This window comes from Microtus oregoni, unplaced genomic scaffold, assembly GCF_018167655.1.
Source record: "Microtus oregoni isolate MIOR12 unplaced genomic scaffold, Mior012 000001F_ref0000356, whole genome shotgun sequence".
NCBI classification, from domain to species: Eukaryota; Metazoa; Chordata; class Mammalia; order Rodentia; family Cricetidae; genus Microtus; species Microtus oregoni.
The window spans coordinates 62,300,690-62,318,331 of NW_024543060.1; the positions used below are offsets into that span (position 1 = coordinate 62,300,690).

The 17,642-nt window shown below is 45.6% G+C and overlaps 1 protein-coding gene across 1 annotated transcript in view; it reads left to right on the forward strand.

The window, feature by feature from the left end:
* The first annotated feature begins 9,066 nt into the window (after positions 1 to 9,066).
* Lrig3 (leucine rich repeats and immunoglobulin like domains 3) overlaps positions 9,067 to 17,642 on the forward strand; it is a 49,128-nt gene continuing 40,552 nt past the window's right edge. Inside the window, exons 1-3 of the mRNA XM_041674320.1 lie at positions 9,067 to 9,576; positions 15,308 to 15,379; positions 15,602 to 15,676. Coding sequence (XP_041530254.1) covers positions 9,341 to 9,576; positions 15,308 to 15,379; positions 15,602 to 15,676 — 383 coding nt within the window. The 5' untranslated portion in view covers positions 9,067 to 9,340. The remainder of the gene's footprint in view (positions 9,577 to 15,307; positions 15,380 to 15,601; positions 15,677 to 17,642) is intronic.

Below are 17,642 nucleotides of genomic sequence, written 5' to 3' on the forward strand. Positions count from 1 at the left end.
TCTTCTCTTAATAATAGTAAGACAGGCATATCTATTTGTTTTAGAATTTTAGCAGGTTCAATTTTCATGTGACTATATTATTTGTTGTAGAAATCATTATCATGGGGCTGAAAACTCAAGTATAGAGTAAAAACAAGCAAACAAAAAAAAGAGATAACCTTAAATTTTAAATCAGGTCACCAATTTAATGGTGCTGGTTACTGGATCCCAGGGTAGGATGTTTTACAGTTCTAGGTTCAAACCTAGGGTCTGATGCAGGCTAAACAAGCTCCGTACTGCTGAGCTGTACTCCCAGCCCTGGTCTTTGAGTTTGAGCAATGATTAACTCATAATATCATTGAGCAACTTAGGGAGAGTCTCCTAATTAAGGGACGCCTCATCTCACCCATGTTTCTGGGGCAATAGCTTGAATGACAATCTCAAACAAAAGCTGATTGGAAAACGGAACCACTTGAGACTCTTGTTTGTTTTAAAAGCACCCTTTATACCATACAGGAGTCAGAAAAGTCCAAAGATTATCATTAGTCCCTACACCAAAGGAAAAGAAATGTTGTCACCACTTGTAAAGGCTGTCAACAGTTGGAAGATAACCATAGCACTGACATATCTTCTCTCTGGGCTGCTTGGAGCACACGGGCAACATTCACAGCTTCTTAAACTAAATATAGCCCAAGACAAACTTGTGAAGAAAGGGAAGCATCCTTCTCTTTTTAGCATTTTCCCCTAACTCTAGTAGCCAACTGCCTAGGTTGCTAGCCAGGCTTCATTTAGGGAGCAGAGATGGTTCCAATACTCCTGACTTGTTAGCGGCACTTCAAGAGTTGGGTGGCCTTATACTTAGAAGAAACCTTTCGGAAGACTCTGCTGTCCTCGAGAAGAGCTCAAACCTCATTCTGATGCCAGGGTCAGGGCATCAACCTTCAACCTTTCCAGACCAGACTGTAAAGCACCTGAGCCACGCAGCCACACATGCTGTCTTCCCAAACCTTCACCAGTGTAAAAGGAGGGGCCGAGGGACATGCAATGCCATGCTTCACCTGTTGCTCCCAAGCTGCTGACTTGAAAGCTCGTCTTTGGAGCACGAAGGGCAACTTTGGAAACCCACCGCTTCCAGTGCTACAGTGAAGGGGTGTGGTGCAGTAGGTAGGGGGCAACTCATGGAGTCAGATGGAATAGGTTGGAATTCCAGCTCCAACACAGGTAAATGTTAGCATCTCATACCATGGTTTCTTTACCCAACAAATACGTGGATTTGGGGAGGCACATCAGACACTTGAGAATGTTAAAAAGCCAGGTATGCTGCTAAGTATCTGTATTTCCAGGAGTGGAGGGCTGAGGCAGGAGGATCAAAACTTCTAGGCTTGCCTGGGAAACATAGTAAGACTCTGACCCAAAAGTCAATAGAGCATCTAGAAAGGTAGCTCACTGGCAGAACACCTATTTAGCATGTGCTGGACCCTAGATCCAATCCCCAGCACTGCAGAAATATTAATGGTGATGGTAATAACGAGATTGTAGGTGCCCACAAACACCAACTGCTAGCGTGAGGAGTTGCAAGGGATTCTCACCTCCACATTTGCACGCTTATCTCGGTAAAACACGTGAGCTGAAAATAAACGTTCCATCTCTGATGAGCACACCAGATGAGAGATGTGAGAAACCCTATTAAAATAACTGCAATTCTTTAAATTGCATTGAAAAGATTCAAGAATCTTGCTGGCTATACACTTCAGTTTTCCTCTGGGAGTTGGGGATAGGTGGGTACAGAGAAGCTCAAATGACAGCAAACAGCAGGTGGGATTCATTTCCAGGAACTAAAAGGATGAATGCTCCCCCACCCCCACCCCCAAAGTCACTCACGTCTGAGTGAACTGTCCTGGAATGGAGGACCTTGCCTGCAGCAGACAGCTGTGCCTGGATAAGGCGGCAGGACAGCAAACCCCCTGCATCTTCATGCTCTTTGTCAATATTTCAAAGGGAATCTTTTGTATTTATATGTGAGCACCACGGGAATATGTAAGACCTTTCACTAAAAAATGTTTATGATTTTATTACATTTGTTTATTTTGTGTGTGTAAACCGAGACTGCTTGACCATTTCCCAATTACTCAGACCCAAATAATCACGCAGAAACTATATCAATTACTACACTGTTTGGCCAATGACTCAGGCATATTTTTAGCTAGCTCTTACTTACATCGTGAATTAACCCATTTATATTAATCTGTGTATTGCCACAAGGCTGACTGGTAAAGATTCTGAGTGTCTTTCTCCTTCAGCAATTGCATGGTGTCTCTTTGACTCCGCCTACTTTCTCTCTTGTCGGATTTCCCACCTGGCTTTGTTCTGCTAAGCCTTTGCCCTAAACAAGCTTATTCATTAACCAATGGTAATAAAGGATATTTATAGCATATAGAGGGGAATTCCACATCGTATGTGTGTGTGTGTCCTCTGACACCAGGATGGAGGTCAGAGGACAACTTGTGGGAGTAGGCTTGCTCCTTCTACTCTAAGGATCCTGGGGACTGAACGCTCACAGTGACAGTGTGGCAACACGTGTCCTCGTGTGTAGGAGCAGAAGCTGAATGTAATGCAGGGCACTGGATCCTGAGGATGTGCAACAAAACCGCACCTTAATAGCTAGGCAGGCCTGTGTAAATATAAACTGTCAAAGGAGACGAAGATGTAAATAAAGGCCATAAACAAATCATTTATGAACATGCTCATGATTTGGGAATGCTCATTAATTCTTAGAATAGTGTAGTAGACTAACCATTAATCCAAAAAGTGGAAGAAAAACATTCCACAGGTGACCTTTTTAGTAAATATGTTTAATGATTCATTTTGACCTCGTGGCATATATCATAGCAAACTGAGTTCATTCATAACTTCTTGAGATGGCATAATACAATTCCTAATAAAATTCATACAATATGCTACCATAACACATAGATTTAGGACCTTATGTGAGGTCACAAAATACCTTTTTTTCTATTCTCAGTTTCATTATCATTTAACAACTTGAGCATCAATGAATTCTAGCACCATCGTTACTAAATAATTCCAGCAGCGAATGGTTTTTGTGGTTCATCCATTTGACCTCTCCGAACAATGAAAAGAGATTGACAACTTGAATAAAGTTGTCCAGGTTGGGGAGATGGCTTAGTGGTTAGGAGCACTTACTGCTCTTGCCGAGGACCCAGGTTCCCAGGACCCCCATGGTGGCTCACAATTGTCTGCAACTCCAGCCTCAGAGAATCTGATGCCTCTTTTGACTTCTGTAGGCATTACATACTCATGGTGCATGCACACACAAAGGAAGCTCTCTCTCCTTCTCTCTCTCTCTATATATATATATGTGTGTGTGTGTGTGTGTGTGTGTGTGTAATTATGTATATTATATACTGTATTATATTTTTATTACATGGTATTATATTACATTATATTATAATAATCATATATACTATTATTGTATATACTATAAAACACATTATATATTAATATTAAGGATATAACTTTATGTGGAACTTCGAAGTTCCGCAGTTCTGCTATGCAGCACAGTATTGTTTTTGAGCCCTTTTTGAGAAGAGAAAAGGGGAGTAAGGAATCATCAGGGTATGGAGAGCGATGCCGCTTCACCTCTGATGGCTCCCCCTCCATTGCAGAGACTTGTCCTGCATCTGTCTTCTGCACTCCAGAGAGAAGGGCTGATCCAGGGAGGTCTTTAGTGTTTGGTATATTCCATAGATTTTGAGGACTGATGCTTTCTGGGGTTTGGGAGTGAAGTGGAGGGATGGGGGGACCAAAAACACCCTAAGGGGCCCTTGCTGGGAAAGAGGTTGCACCGAGGGAGTCTGGTGAGTACGATGGGCCCTCTGCCTTGGCCCAGTTCTCCAGTTCTCTCTTCTTACAACCAAGATCCCAGGGATGGCGGTGCCCAGTTGATTTCCTGGGTATCCACTTTTACCCACAGTCTGAGTTTCCAAGCACACCATTCTTCCTAGAGGGTGATTTGATAACTAAACGAAATGTAAAGCAAACTATATTTAATTTATAGCTAAGTCCATGTTCAGATAACAACATTTACTTTTAATTCAAACACCACACAGTCTGCCGACTTGAGAGAAACAGGTGGGTAGCCAGCTCCCCCTTTCTAACCGCTGATCTTTGGAGAGGAAGAGGGTACTTTGTATTTGAAACTGCATTTTGTGTGTGCCTGAGTGCAGGCGTGAGGGGAGCCTGGTGGGGTTACTGAGCACAGGGGCCCTTCCTCCTGGCGACACTAGTGGGGACTTTTACTTTTATCTTTCCCCCTTTTCACAGTTAACAGGTCCACAAACCGTGTCATTCATTGTGCCGATAAGATGAAGGCTGTGTAGCCCAGCTCCATGCCTGTCCTTGGATGCTAAAACTGACAATCTAGCACCTCGATTACTTCTTATCTCTGAGTCATTGGCCTTGCCAGCACTCAAGATAAGAAAGTCTCTCACTTGTTCTGCGGGAGAGAGAGGGAGAGAGAAAGAGCGCCTGCCTTAGTGTGTAACCAAGTCACATGCTTCTCAGAGGCAAAAGAAAAAACAATCAAATCAACAAAAATCCCAACCCATTGGGTCTGGGACATACTGACCACAAAATAGGCAGTAGTAGGCACTTTGGGAAATAGGACTTTTGGTTTCTGGGGGTGGGGAGGAGGAAATTATAAATGAGAAACTGGTGTGTACCTGAGGGAACATTAACCAGGGCGGACCGGCAATCCACTGAGCCTCTCTCAGGAGTTTCAGTTTTTAATTTGGGGAAATTACCAGAATTCTTAGTTCACTTTTGCGCCACTGTAACAGAATCCCCAAGACTTCATAACTTATAAAGAACAAGGATGTATTTCTTACAGTTGTTGAGGGAGCAAAGTCCAAGCTCAAGGTACCCACACCTGGGGAGGGACTTCCTGTTGTAGCACCCCCTAGTACAGGCAGAGTGGGAAGAGCAAAGGCATGGGAGAGGAGGCCAAACTCAACTTCACCACAGTCGACTGTCAGAGTAACAGACTCGCTCCCACTGGCATGGCAGCACAAACCACCACCACCCCCAGAAAAGCAGAGCCAAGCTTCTGTGACATAGTTGTTCTTGAGGGTTCCCTCCCAATCGTGTCACGTTAGGGATAAACGTTCTCAGCATTGACATCAGCAAACATGCACGGTGCTTTTCTTCATCTATCCCCAGGGACTTCACTTTCAGTTTTATTTCCTGCGGAATACAAAGGGATCCATAGAGAGCTGTGGGGACACTCAAATCATTTTTTTTGGCTCCCCTGTCACCCTAGATAGATATTTACCCACTTAAAAAACTTCTCTCTGGCCTTTACTTGATGAAGGCCTTGGGGAGTCGGTAAAAAGAGATGCCTTGCTTTACCTGTCTAGATAGGAGAGCCGCCCTTTCTACTGACTGCATGATCAAGGGATGAACTGAGATAGGCAACGCCCCAGATCCTTTCCAGGCCGTGTCTTCCACCCTAGTTGTCATGTGACCTTCAGTGCATACCCATAAAGCGTTCTTCTCTGCTGCTGCTGCTGTTGCTGCTGCTTCTGGGTCCCAGCGACCACGCTAAACCACAGCCAGATCCTACATAGGCCTGTGAAGCAATCTGTGTGATGACTTTCCCTAGAGATTCAGAATCTCCTTTCCCATTGGGAGAACGTGTCCGTCCCCCACACACACACTTTTTTTTCTGGTGTTTTTCAAGACAGGGTTTCTCTGTGGCTTTGGAGCCTGTCCTGGAACTAGCTCTGTAGACCAGGCTGGTCTTGAACTCACAGAGATCCGCCTGCCTCTGCCTCCCGAGTGCTGGGATTAAAGGCGTGTGCCACCATCGCCCCGCTGTGTCCGTCCCTTTTGCATCCTGCAGATGTGACCCCAATGCAATGTTGTTGACTTAGAGGGTATTTTGAGGGCTCTGGCTTCATGACTGGATGAATGCCATTCTGGCCGCAGCAGGTTTCCAATAAAAAGATAAACACTGTCTTTCCATCATCCTCTCTTCCTTTCTCCCTCCCTGTCTTCCTCTCCTGCATGTCTTCTGCCATGGGATGGTACAACAGGGAGGCCCTCCCTAGATGAGGACCCCGAGTCTTGGACTTGTTAAACGTTTCCCAGTGTTAGGTGTTCTGTTACAGGAGCATAAAACAAACTAAGAACCTCCTTTGCATTTTGACAATTGTTTATTTTTTTTCTAATCTAATTTGACAACATTACTTTAGTGGTTATCCTTCAAGTATATTTCCCACCCTCCCAATTCATTATCACAAACATGAGTGTGTTTCTTCTGGTTCTGCTCGTATTTATTTGGGTAACTCATAGCTTAATTTAATTGTGTAATCATAAATTCAAACCAGTCTGGACCCTACGGAGGATCAGCTAGCCACTAACTGTCAGGAGCACACAGGCAAAAGAGTGTAATAGAGAGGAGCTGGTGGCCTTCAGCAGAGGCCTAGGCCACAGCCAGTAGGTACTATGGAGAGGACAGAGGGCGATAGGGACTAATCCAAGGAGCTGATAGAGAGAAGCCTGATTTAAAAAAAAAAGAAAAGAAAAAAAGGCTTTGATTGTATTCCTAGGTAGCTGATTAAGAGAAACCCAGTAAATGCAGTGAGAACATGGTGGGGGTGGGGGAGTCCAGCAGAGCTAATGGAAGCCTGTTTAGGACAGACGCCCAAGTAGATGTGCAAAAGGACAGGCTGAGGAGGAACTGAGTGATCTGGACAATGATGAAGTGTCAGGTCGAAAGAGCTTTGCAGTGAACGGGGAGAGTTGGTGGGTCGGAGGATGATAGTCAGCTAAAGAGGCCATCAGAGACCAAACACAAAGAGAAACTGTATAGGTCACTCGAAGAATTTCAAACTTTACTTTGAAGACATTGGAACCCAAGAAAGCAATCGGGCCATGGAATCGTAGGCGTAGGCCCTGATTTGAGATGTCTTTGCATTGTGAGGAAAGAATGGGAGTGCCAGATAGGAAGGAGGTGTGGTTCCTGATCTAAGCCAGAGCCCGTGGGGCCAGAGTTTGCGTGATGGAGACAAGGTATTTCCTGGTTGGCTTCAGAACGTGCTGCTTGGCTATGGAGGTGGTGCTGAGGATGAAGGGTGGCTATTTAGGACCCGGATGGAGGGAAGCACCTTTGTTGGAGACAGTGGACCCAGGGAGAAAATGAGTGACATTCAGAGATGCTGAAACGTGACTCTAGACATGTCACATCTGAATACCCAATGTGAGGTGACCCGTAGGTGGCTGGTAAAAGTGTGCGCGTGCGCGAGCGTGCGTGCGTGTGTGTGTGTGTGTGTGTGTGTGTGTGTGTGTGTTATTTAGGAGGAAGTTCTGGACCGGCAACCAGGGTGAGATATCAATAAAAGCACAGAAGTGCAAGTTTAATTCATGAAGAAAGTGAAATTGAGGGTACACAGGAAAAGCGAGCCCCATTGCCAAAATGGTGACCGACTTCTGATTGTCCCTGATATCGCAGGAGCAAGCCAAGGCACTCCCATCACATAACGGGCATGTGTGTACTGGGATCTCACTTGGTTTGAGAAATTTCGGTGTAGCAAACCTGGTTTTTCTTATGTAAGTTACTCAAGCAACACTAGCCAGGAAAAATCCATAGCCCAACTGCAGTGAACACAATTCTAAGCAGAGACCCTATAATTTTAACTATTGCTTGTCCATCATTCTAAGATGTGACACAGTTACAGGCAGGTAGAAAGAAGGGGAGGGGACATTTACTTAAAATAGAGTGTGCCAACTCCAGTCTTCCATGTCCCCAAGTATGGCAATGCTCACAGAGGTGATCGGCTACAGTGAACGTCAATGGGCATGGGGTTAAAGTCTCAATCCCACCAGCGATTCCTTTCCACATCAACTAGCATGTGAAGCAGTGTCAGCCACAGACATGCGTGGGCAGAGACCATGCAACACTCAGCTTACAGAAACTGAGCCTTAAAATTAGTTTCAGTCACCCCACAACCTATGAGGTATCTCTTTAGGACCTGCCACTGTCCCCAACGAGGGGATAGCAGAGCATCTCTGTGGTCTCCATCACTTCAACACCTTGCTGCCCAGGTTCCCTGTAGGAGTGCCTAGACAAACTTCACTAAGAAGTCTTGTAGTTTGATCCTATCTCCTCCCTCAATATACTCCACAGATGGCAAGTATGTTTAATTCTGATAGCCTTTTCAGTCAAGATATGTCATCACCCAAAAGCCAGGTTGACCAAGGTATGAGTATTTTTTTTTCTTTCAAGGTCTTAGTGTAGATTACTGCTCTTAGCTATTGGTGGAAACCTGATTGCCAACTCGAGATTATTAAAGGGTCATTTCCACCCAGTCCCATCCACTGTTAACCAAACTACCAGGTTCAAAATCATATTGTGTCTTGTCTGTCTGTGTATACATGCATACATACACACACACACACACACACACACACACATACATATATATATTTGAAATGGGGTCTCACTATGTTGTCCTGGCTGGCCTGGAACTCACAAATCCTTCTGCCTCTGTCTTCCAGGACTGGGCTGCCGGGTGTGTGTGTGTGTGTGTGTGTGTGTGTGTGTATGTATGTATGTATGTATGTATCCGATTTGGGGGCATAAAAAGATTCCACTGACATCAATACTAAAACTGTTTTTTCATCAAAGCCTCTGTTTGATCCGCTTGGAACTAAAAAGCTCCCTCACACCAAAACTACTTTGACTGTACTCCCTAAAGTTTCTTCAAGTTAACTCCACCTCTGAGCAGCAGCGGGCTCAGTCCTCCGCTGGCTCGTTTTTGCCCTTCCATTCCATCTGATCTATGGTTCCCAGGACATAGCGGAGACTTCTGGCTGCAGACGCTGGAAAATGTAACTCGGAATTTCCTACAATCTCAGCTCTACTTTCTCCTGGACGCAGGCCCCGGGGGTTGGAGCCTTGTTATTGTCACGTGGCCGCGGGCTCCAGGCGGGCCAATGGGCGAGCGCCCGCCCGCCTCCGCGGCCCGCCTCCCTGCTCAGCAGCGCCGGGACTTCGCGCCCCGCCGCCCGCCGCAGGCGGAAAAGTTTCTCTGCAGACGGTTGAGCTCTTGGTCGCCGCTCGGGCTGTTCGCACCGCGACTGGCCGTCCTTCGCTGCTGGCTCTCCCGCTGCGCGCGGGCATGCGAGGCCTTGGGTGCCGACCCTGAGCTGCGAGGAGCACGAGGCGGCGATCGGGGTGTCCAGCCCGGTCAGGGAGTCGGTGTTCGTCGGAGAGTGGGGGTAGGAGTTGGCACGAGGCTACGGGGCTCCTGGCCGACCGGAGGCGGCGGGGTGCGCGGCGATGGGTGCTCCCAGGCTCCGAGCGGCCGCGGCGGCGCTGGGACTGCTGCTTTGCGCCGGGCTGGGACGCGCGGGCCCTGCGGGGAGCGGAGGCCAAGGAGAGCCGGGGCGGCCCTCGGAAGATGCTGCTGGGCGTCCGTGCCCAGCCGTCTGCCACTGCCTCGGGGACCTGCTAGACTGCAGTCGCCGCCGGCTGGTTCGCCTTCCTGATCCTCTCCCTGCCTGGGTCGTACGGCTGTGAGTATCAGTATCTTAACCGGGGGTTGGAGGGGACGGTCCGGCCGAAGGGTGCGGGGCGAGTGGAGTCTATCAAGGCCTGGATATCAGGGTGCAGTGTGCACTGTGTGCGCCCAGGCCGCAAGTGGAACCCTGTGGGGAACTTAAGTCTCCCTTTGCGTCCGCGCAGGTGGGTGCTTGGCTTGCCACTCCAGGGCGAGTGTACCGAACGCCCGCGACCGCAGGAGCCAGTCTGCGAGACCCCCGGATTTTACATGTTTTCTTCTGAGTTGATTATGTGGGAAACCGGCCCAACCTTAGCTTCTCAGTGGTTTAGAGTCCCTGCCTGTCCCCAGTTGCTCCATACGTATGCGCCTTTCTCGTAGAACTCCGCGCCTCAAGCTCTCCTTGGTGCACTCTCTTCCCTCTTTCTTCCCTCTCCTGTGTGTAATTTCACACTGGCAGACCATCGGCCTTCCTCCCGGGCCACTTTGTGAAGTGTGTTGGTTCCGGTGAGAAGTTGGGTGCGAATTCTGACCTGTCGATGACCAAAGGGAAGTAGGTTTTCAGAACCGACACCTTCTGCAGCAGATCTAGGAAGGTTGAGGGCCGGCTCTGAGTGCTGTTTGGCGAATTTTAAGCTCTGAGAGGGCACTGCCAACTGTTTGGAAGAACACGGAAGAAAATATTATTTACTTGAAAATGCGAGTTCTTAACAAATGTCAACTCTTTTTTCTCTCTTAACCTCTAATTTTCTTAAATTGGAGGGGGGTGTGTAAGCCATAAGCAAAATAAATAAATAAATAAGTTGTATGTTATATTAAAAAATAGTTAAAATAGTTGACCTGCTTTAAAAAAAAATCAAATTGCACTTCATTCTTAAGATTCTTAAATGTAGGCCTGGTGGAAATTCTCAGCACTTTAACAATCGTAGTAGGTCTTGACAATAGTGGCAGCAGCTTTGGTCTGGCAGCTTAAGAAATCGTGTTTTTGAAGCAGCATGCCAGCCTAAATCCTTTCATCGGTTATAAACTGTTGACCATCAAACAAAATGCCTGGTTTAAAAAGCAGTTTAATAAGGAAATAGAATTAACGAGAATTGGATTGATATTTAATGGCTGATTATGGAATGTCTGATGTAGCAGCTTTTATTACTCGTGAAAGGGGAGATAAAGGCTTGAGCCTAAAGCAGGAAGACTTTCAATTAGTTGTGGCTAATTCCATTCAATTGCCTCTTGGGGGTGGGGTGGGGGGAGGTCGCGCTGCTGCGTTCCTGCGAGCAGAAAGGCCCCATTGACGACATATGGAATTGAACACATGAGTGCCTGCGGGTAAACACCTATGGATAGCAGAGGAATAAGAGAGAAAGCTACAACGGGGCTCCCCTGGACTGCCTATCGACACGCTTACTAAGTCTCACTTTATCCGGTAGTTTCTCAATGACAGGTGGCCCATTCAATGCTGCCAGTACACGGTATTGTGCTTTACAACTTAGATGCGTTTCAGAAAACCGTGCGGACCTGGATTGGAAGTTGAGTTGAATCGCAAAGGGGGATTCAATACCTATATAAACGTTCTTAAAGGGAGCTGACCTAATTAGGATTTTGTTTTGCAGATGATTTGGTGGCACACTAAAAACAAATTACAGTTTATTTGGTTAGCACAGTCTTTAATTACATTTACATTTCCGCCAGTAGTAAATTGTCTCAATACAAGTCCACATTCCTTAAATGTCCGTGAAAATACATTCCACTTGTATAAATAAGCACTTAGTTTCTTGTCGGGGGCCCTGCTGTGATCGCTCATCTACCGGCCTTCCCGTTCTTGTACTTGGGTGACTTCTGACCATCTTTGTAGGTGTCACCAAACCATGTGGTCTTAAGTTCTTTATTGCCAGTGTTTCTTTTGTTTGTGTTCACAGCCCTAGAGGTCTGTTCTTCGCCTCAAAGAAGCTCAGAAAGCAACATGCAATTGAGTTCTACCCCCCTGTTATTTGGTGTATTGCAATAGGCGGTGGAAGCTGCTGCTAGTTAAACCGTACTTAATTACAAAAGCTCTTGAGGAGAAGGCTTCCAAGACCAGGGCGCGAGGAGAGAATGTGTATTGTTAGCACAGCTCTCCTTTTTCCTCGGGAAATTCAAAGAGCAGAAGTTTGTCTTTGGGATAGTTTATGAGAAAGTTCAGGAAAGTATGCTGCCTGCTCTTTGTTTCCTTTGTTGAGTTTGCAGCTTATGAACATCTGTGCTGTGTGTGTGTGTGTGTGTGTGTGTGTGTGCGTGTGCGCATGTGTTTCTCACTTTATTCAGTTGTCATTTATTGACACAGGAGAGCCTTGTGTGTGTGGAAGGGCTGAAGAGTTCGAGCTAAACAATAATAACACTGTACTCACTCCAGCTTTTAGAACAAACCTGCAGTTCTTTAATCAAAGTGGCTCTTAAAAAACGTAACTGCTTGGAGCCTCGCTCAAAAATCTTTGAGCTTCCAGAGCTCTGAACCCAAAGAGGAGGGCTTGTTAAAACGCATTAGTTAGCCAAAGGGGGAAAATTGTTTGATTGCCAACTGGAACCTCAAGTGTTATTAGATTCTAGCTGGAATTTCAGATGATGTGTCTTATCACGTGGAAATGTTTGAGCTCATAACAGGGCTGAGGCGAAAGTCCGAAAGGTAGCTTGTGCTGGCCTGACTTCTTTGGTGTTGGCCTGTTTCGAATCTTCTGGAACTGACTCCAGCTGGGGGTGGGGAGGGAGTCCTAGTCCTTAAGGTTCCCACAGCTGTTCTTCTATATTTTCCAGACCAAACCTCGAGCATAGCAGGCTGATTTATGAGTCGCTTTGGACCAGTGTTTTAAAACAGCTACAGCCTGCCTTTGGGTTTTTCGGCTCTCCATGTTTCTGCTGAGTTAGCAGCTTGGGCAGGCCTCTGTGGGGTTAAGAAGCTCCAGCTCCTCTGTCTTTGCATTTTCAAATTTGAGTTGGAAGACAGATTTCCAAAAGCAATACGATAGCTGGAACCGAATGTCGTAAAATTAATAATTTTCACATATGCTTGCTCACTTGCTGAGACGAAGAGCGGCTGCCATACACAGGGTTGGACTTTCCCAAGGCTTTGCCCAGTGGCTTTCTGGGTAAACAGTTAATGCCTCACCACCCATACCTTGGCCTCATCACAGCAAATCTCGTAAAAAGTCAAGTTCGCCAGGGACAATGTTCTTTCATGGAGCTTCACACAACAATGAATCTGCCCTGCTATTGAATGGGTTCTGTCCTGGGTTCAAGAAAACACTGACATTTTATGTCCGGAGTCTCTCAGTGTTCCATCCATAAAAATAATATAGGGAAGATGTAGGAAATATGGCATGTAGGAAAGAGAGAACAATTACTTCTGAAATGTATATTACTTTAAAATCTAAATCTAGGTAAGTTAAAAGTTCCATGGCTTTAAGTATTTAGCAATAAAAGTCACTTAAGAATTTCTTTTCTTCTTCCACATTTAATGTAGTTTTAATCGTATGCAGAGCTCAGGATGGAAGCGTTTGCAATAACGTATGACTGCCAGCTCCTGCTGCCAGCGTCCCCAGAAAGTGCACTGGGCTGCAGGCTGGTTCCCCGGTTTGAAGATCTTTTGTTGGGGGCTGGGACCTCACCCTATTACTGGAGGAAAAGCTTCAGCGCTCAAATCTCATTCCTCCCAGGATTCCCTGTGAAATAATCCTTACAATGAGCTTTTCTTTTCTTTTAATTGAAAAGAAAACCAACTGTCTGAAATGTAAATACCAGATTGCCCCCCTCCCCCCCATGCCTTCAAACACAGGAAACAATGGTGGGGTGGGGGCAGGCTCAGCATTCTTGAGTTAAGTAGGTCCAAATGACTGTCTGTGGAGCTAGGCTCACGTCCCAGGTGGGAGACTCTTTTCTTGGTCCTGTTTTAAACCATGTGGGCAGTCTGTGACTGTCTGGGGGTGCTAAAGGCACACAGGTTTTGTTTGGCCGCCAACGTGAGTTGTTGGGCTCATGGCTTCCTTGATGAACTCCAGATGGACTTGGGCTGGCTGGGCTGTGAGGGGAAAGTGTCTGGCTGCAGCCAGCGTGGTGAGCATGCACAGCAGTGGCTGTAATTGCAGGATTTTTATAGTTTAAAAGGGAGCCAGATTCCTCCCCCCACCCCCTTCATGTTATAACTCCTCCAGAACCAATCTACTCATGTCTCTTTCTGTCGGGTAGGTCTCTAGGCAAACAGAGCTTGAATAAAGTCCTTGCAAGTTCCTTTTCATTTTGGTTTAAGGCGAAACACAAAAATCAGGGCTCGCTCTCAAAACGAAAAGCGTGGAAAATGACAGGGTCCTTGATTTCGAGTTGTCGCCTAAGCAAGCAGCGACACCCTTTCTCTGAGTGTGTGATTTCTGTGTTTCTGTTGTCTGTGGGAGGACAGTCTGAGGTAGGTAGCGTGGTTCATGCTTGTCAGCAGCTAACTTTAGTTATCTAAAACTCTGGTTATTTAAACGCCTTCATTTTAAACGCCAAGGAATTAACTTCGGATCAGGCTAGTCTCTTCCAGAGGGGAGCTTCCAACCGCATTGCACATGAACCTCATTACCAGTGATTGTTTCCCCCATTTCATCTTCATTGTGCTGCTTTGGAGGAATGTAGATGGGATGTTGAAACATTTGTTGGATTTTGTTACTCCCGCCGCCCTGAATCTTGATGCTGGGTAAACTTCCTAACCCAGAGCACTGTATGGGTTAGGCGTTAGGTACTTTCGGTATTTTGATTGCCTATGGGAATTGTTTCTAAATTTGCCTGGGCCTTTGAAGGAGAAGCATGTTTCTTTCAGTGACTAAAACGCAGTACCACCTGCCCTGCGTTATTAGATGGTTGTGGTGGTTTAAATTGTGTACTATGGGATCCGATATTGAAATTCAAAGAGTTCTTAAATGTATCTTTTTGAGCATGTACATTCAGGGCGTGTGCACTTACACACACGTGAACATACCCTGTACTAGTAATCTAGTCCCTTAACTCAGAGAAACAACTAACATAGCTAACTCCCCATGGGTGTCAACCTCTGTTCCTTTGGCTGCGTTAAGGACATGGTACTTAATATTTTGATAGTTAAAATGTTTCTTCAGAGTCCTTGTTTCAGTAACCTGCCTAATTAGCAACTTTTCATAGTCTATGATGTCATGTATCAAGTCGAGGGTGGGGAGATAGTAGCAAGCTAAGGTTCATGAAAGGTCTGTTCACCATGTGCCAAAAAACAGCTCTTAAAATGCTTGTGGGCTTCAAGTATTTGAATCCGCCAGCCTCTTAAACGAAATTTGTCCTCAGAGTTTGTCGTTCTGAGCTTGGCATTTGGCTGCCATTTAATTCGTGGACATAGTGGTCCAATTATTTCTCTTCTTGACACTGGTATGGAGAGAGAGAGAGAGAGAGAAATAGAGAGTGTGAGGGAGAGAGAGAGAGGAATAGAAAGAGAGGGAGAGAGAGAGAGGGAGGGAGAGAGAGAGAGGAATAGAGAGTGTGAGGGAGAGAGAGAGAGAGGAATAGAGAGAGAGAGGGAGAGAGAGAGAGAGAGAGAGAGAGATAGAGAGTGTGAGGGAGAGAGAGAGAGGAATAGAGAGAAGGAGAGAGAAAGAGAGAGAATTCAAAACCCCGCTCTGCTAGTAGGTTGTTAAGTGATACTAGTAACTTTTTAAGAAATTGCTTGTAAAAAAAAAAAAAAAAAAGGTGGTAATATTACTTTTGTTTTCTTACAGGGACCTGAGTCACAACAGATTATCTTCTCTCCAGACAAGTTCCCTGAGCCACCTTCAAAACCTCCGAGAAGTGTGAGTCCCTGTTACTTCCTATAAGAGGGCTGCATAAAATGTCCCCCTTCTTCCCTCCACCCCAGACCATTTCAGGGGATGAACCTTTCTTTGGATGATAAGACCTTCCTTCGAACTTTTAACTTTTAGCTCGGGCAATGCCTTTAAGTAATGCATAGTGTTTCCCCATCTTTGGATTTCATACGGCCTAATTAGCCTTTTCTGTCCTTTTGGCATTCTTAGGAAGCTGAATAACAATGAATTGGAGACCATTCCAAGCCTGGGACCTGTCTCAGCAAATATTAGACAGCTCTCCTTGTAAGTGACCGTCAGCATCGTCTCCGTGGATGTTTGTAAGAGCAGCGGGTACTACCTGTATCAGTGGTTCTCAGCCGTTCGGTCACAACCCCTCTGGGTGTTGTATATCAGATCTCCTGCATATCAGATGTTTGCATTATGATTCATAACAGTAGCAAAATTACAATTGTGAATTAGCAATCAAATAATTTCATGGTTGAGGTTAACACAACATGAGGAACTCTGTATTAAAGGATTGTAGCTTCGGGAAGGTTGAGAACCACTGATTTCTATGGACTAACATGTAGCTCTTATAAGCAGACTAATTACCCTTTTGAGGGCATAATAAGGAAGGCCTATTTATACTAACTTGTTTCCACTTCTAAATTGCAAGGATTTATTTGTTTGTTTGTTTGTTTTGGTGCTGGGGTGGAGGGGAGGTGGGGTGAGTGTAACCCAGAGCTTTTTGGTTGCTAGGCAACCCATTGACCTACGACCCTCTCAAGCATCTTTACAAAAACACACTTTGCTAACCTGACTTCCAGGATTCAAAAGAAGCTGCCTTGAATTTTGGTTACCTTTTGTAGATTAGAATTTAAATTTGGTGTTGCCCAGTAGTTGTCATGGGAACTGGATGTTGTATTACATAATGTTTGTAGATAATGCCCCAGACTTCCTGTGAGGATAGTGGAAATTGGTAGTATGCCATGGTGGTATCGTCTTTATTTTGAGTTGTGTGTGTATGTGGATTTGTGTGCATGTGAGTGAGTGCAGGTACCCTTGGAGTCCAAAAGAGGGCGCCAGATCTCTTGGATCTGTTATCAGCTGTTGGATGTGGCAGCTGGGAACTGAACTAGGGTCCTCTCAAGAGCAGAATCTGCTCTTAATCCATGAATCATTTTGCATCACCTTATAAGTATAGCTCCCGGTGTGGGAATCAAGATTAGAAACCCCAACTGAAAATGTTTGCCAAGTTTTCACATACAACTAAAATTGTGTTGAATTTTCTGTATTTTCAGAACAGATTACATGTTTATTATATTCATTACTGAGGTCAGCTTTGGGAACCACCTTGTCTTTGCAGCATTTAAAAGTAGCATCTCCTATGTTCCGCGTGTAATTTCTAAAATCAAGCAATTTCCCCATCTTGACCTTAAGTAATTAAAATTTTACTTGTCTCTAAAGTTAAAACGTGTCCTCTAAACCGCTTGATTAAAAGCCGTCCTTGTTCCGTTTTTTTTTTTTCTGGTAAAGGTGTTGGAAGGGTTGAAGTTACATAGTAAATTTCAGGAGAGCTGGTCAATTAATTAACGTGATCACTCTCCAATTGCTTACATCTGGTGATTTATAGTGGTTTGTTTTTACTGAAGGCGCAGGTCAGCCAAGTCACCGTGCAGCCGCCCAGTCTGCTGTCTCCTGTTTGAGTAAAAACCAAGTGGCATTTGATACTGATGTGGTTTTCCCAGAGAGCAGGACCAGAGAGGAAGGAGAGAAAAGGCGCTTGGTATTTGTCAAATAAACACTGAGTTAAAAACAGAGTTTTCATATCAGTATCGGTACCCATTCTCTTCGCGTTTTATTGGCATCCGAGTGTGTCTTGCAGCCTCGGGAGTTGTCTGACCAAGGGGGATTTTTAAATTGTCTCCTCATCCTGTTGTCTTTGTCCTGTGTTTTGGCAGATTCAGTTAACGTGTTTAAGAACCTGGCACGGTAGTGGCTGGGGGTCTGTAGTGTGTCGTCTGGTCTGGGCGGGTGGCCTAACAGCCGGCAGTTTGGCATGTCGTAGAGTCGAAGGCCTAAGAACATGCAAGGAAGTTATGAATCTCTCTTGGAACTGAATAGCAACCACCACCCCTTCAATGCCATTCCTTCTAGCTAGCGAGCTAGAGGCTGGACAAACGGGAAAAGTTCCGAACCCTCCACACGCTGTGTCTGTATGTGGTTAGCTCTTGTGAGGCTGTGCATCAAATTAGCCTCAACAATCTCG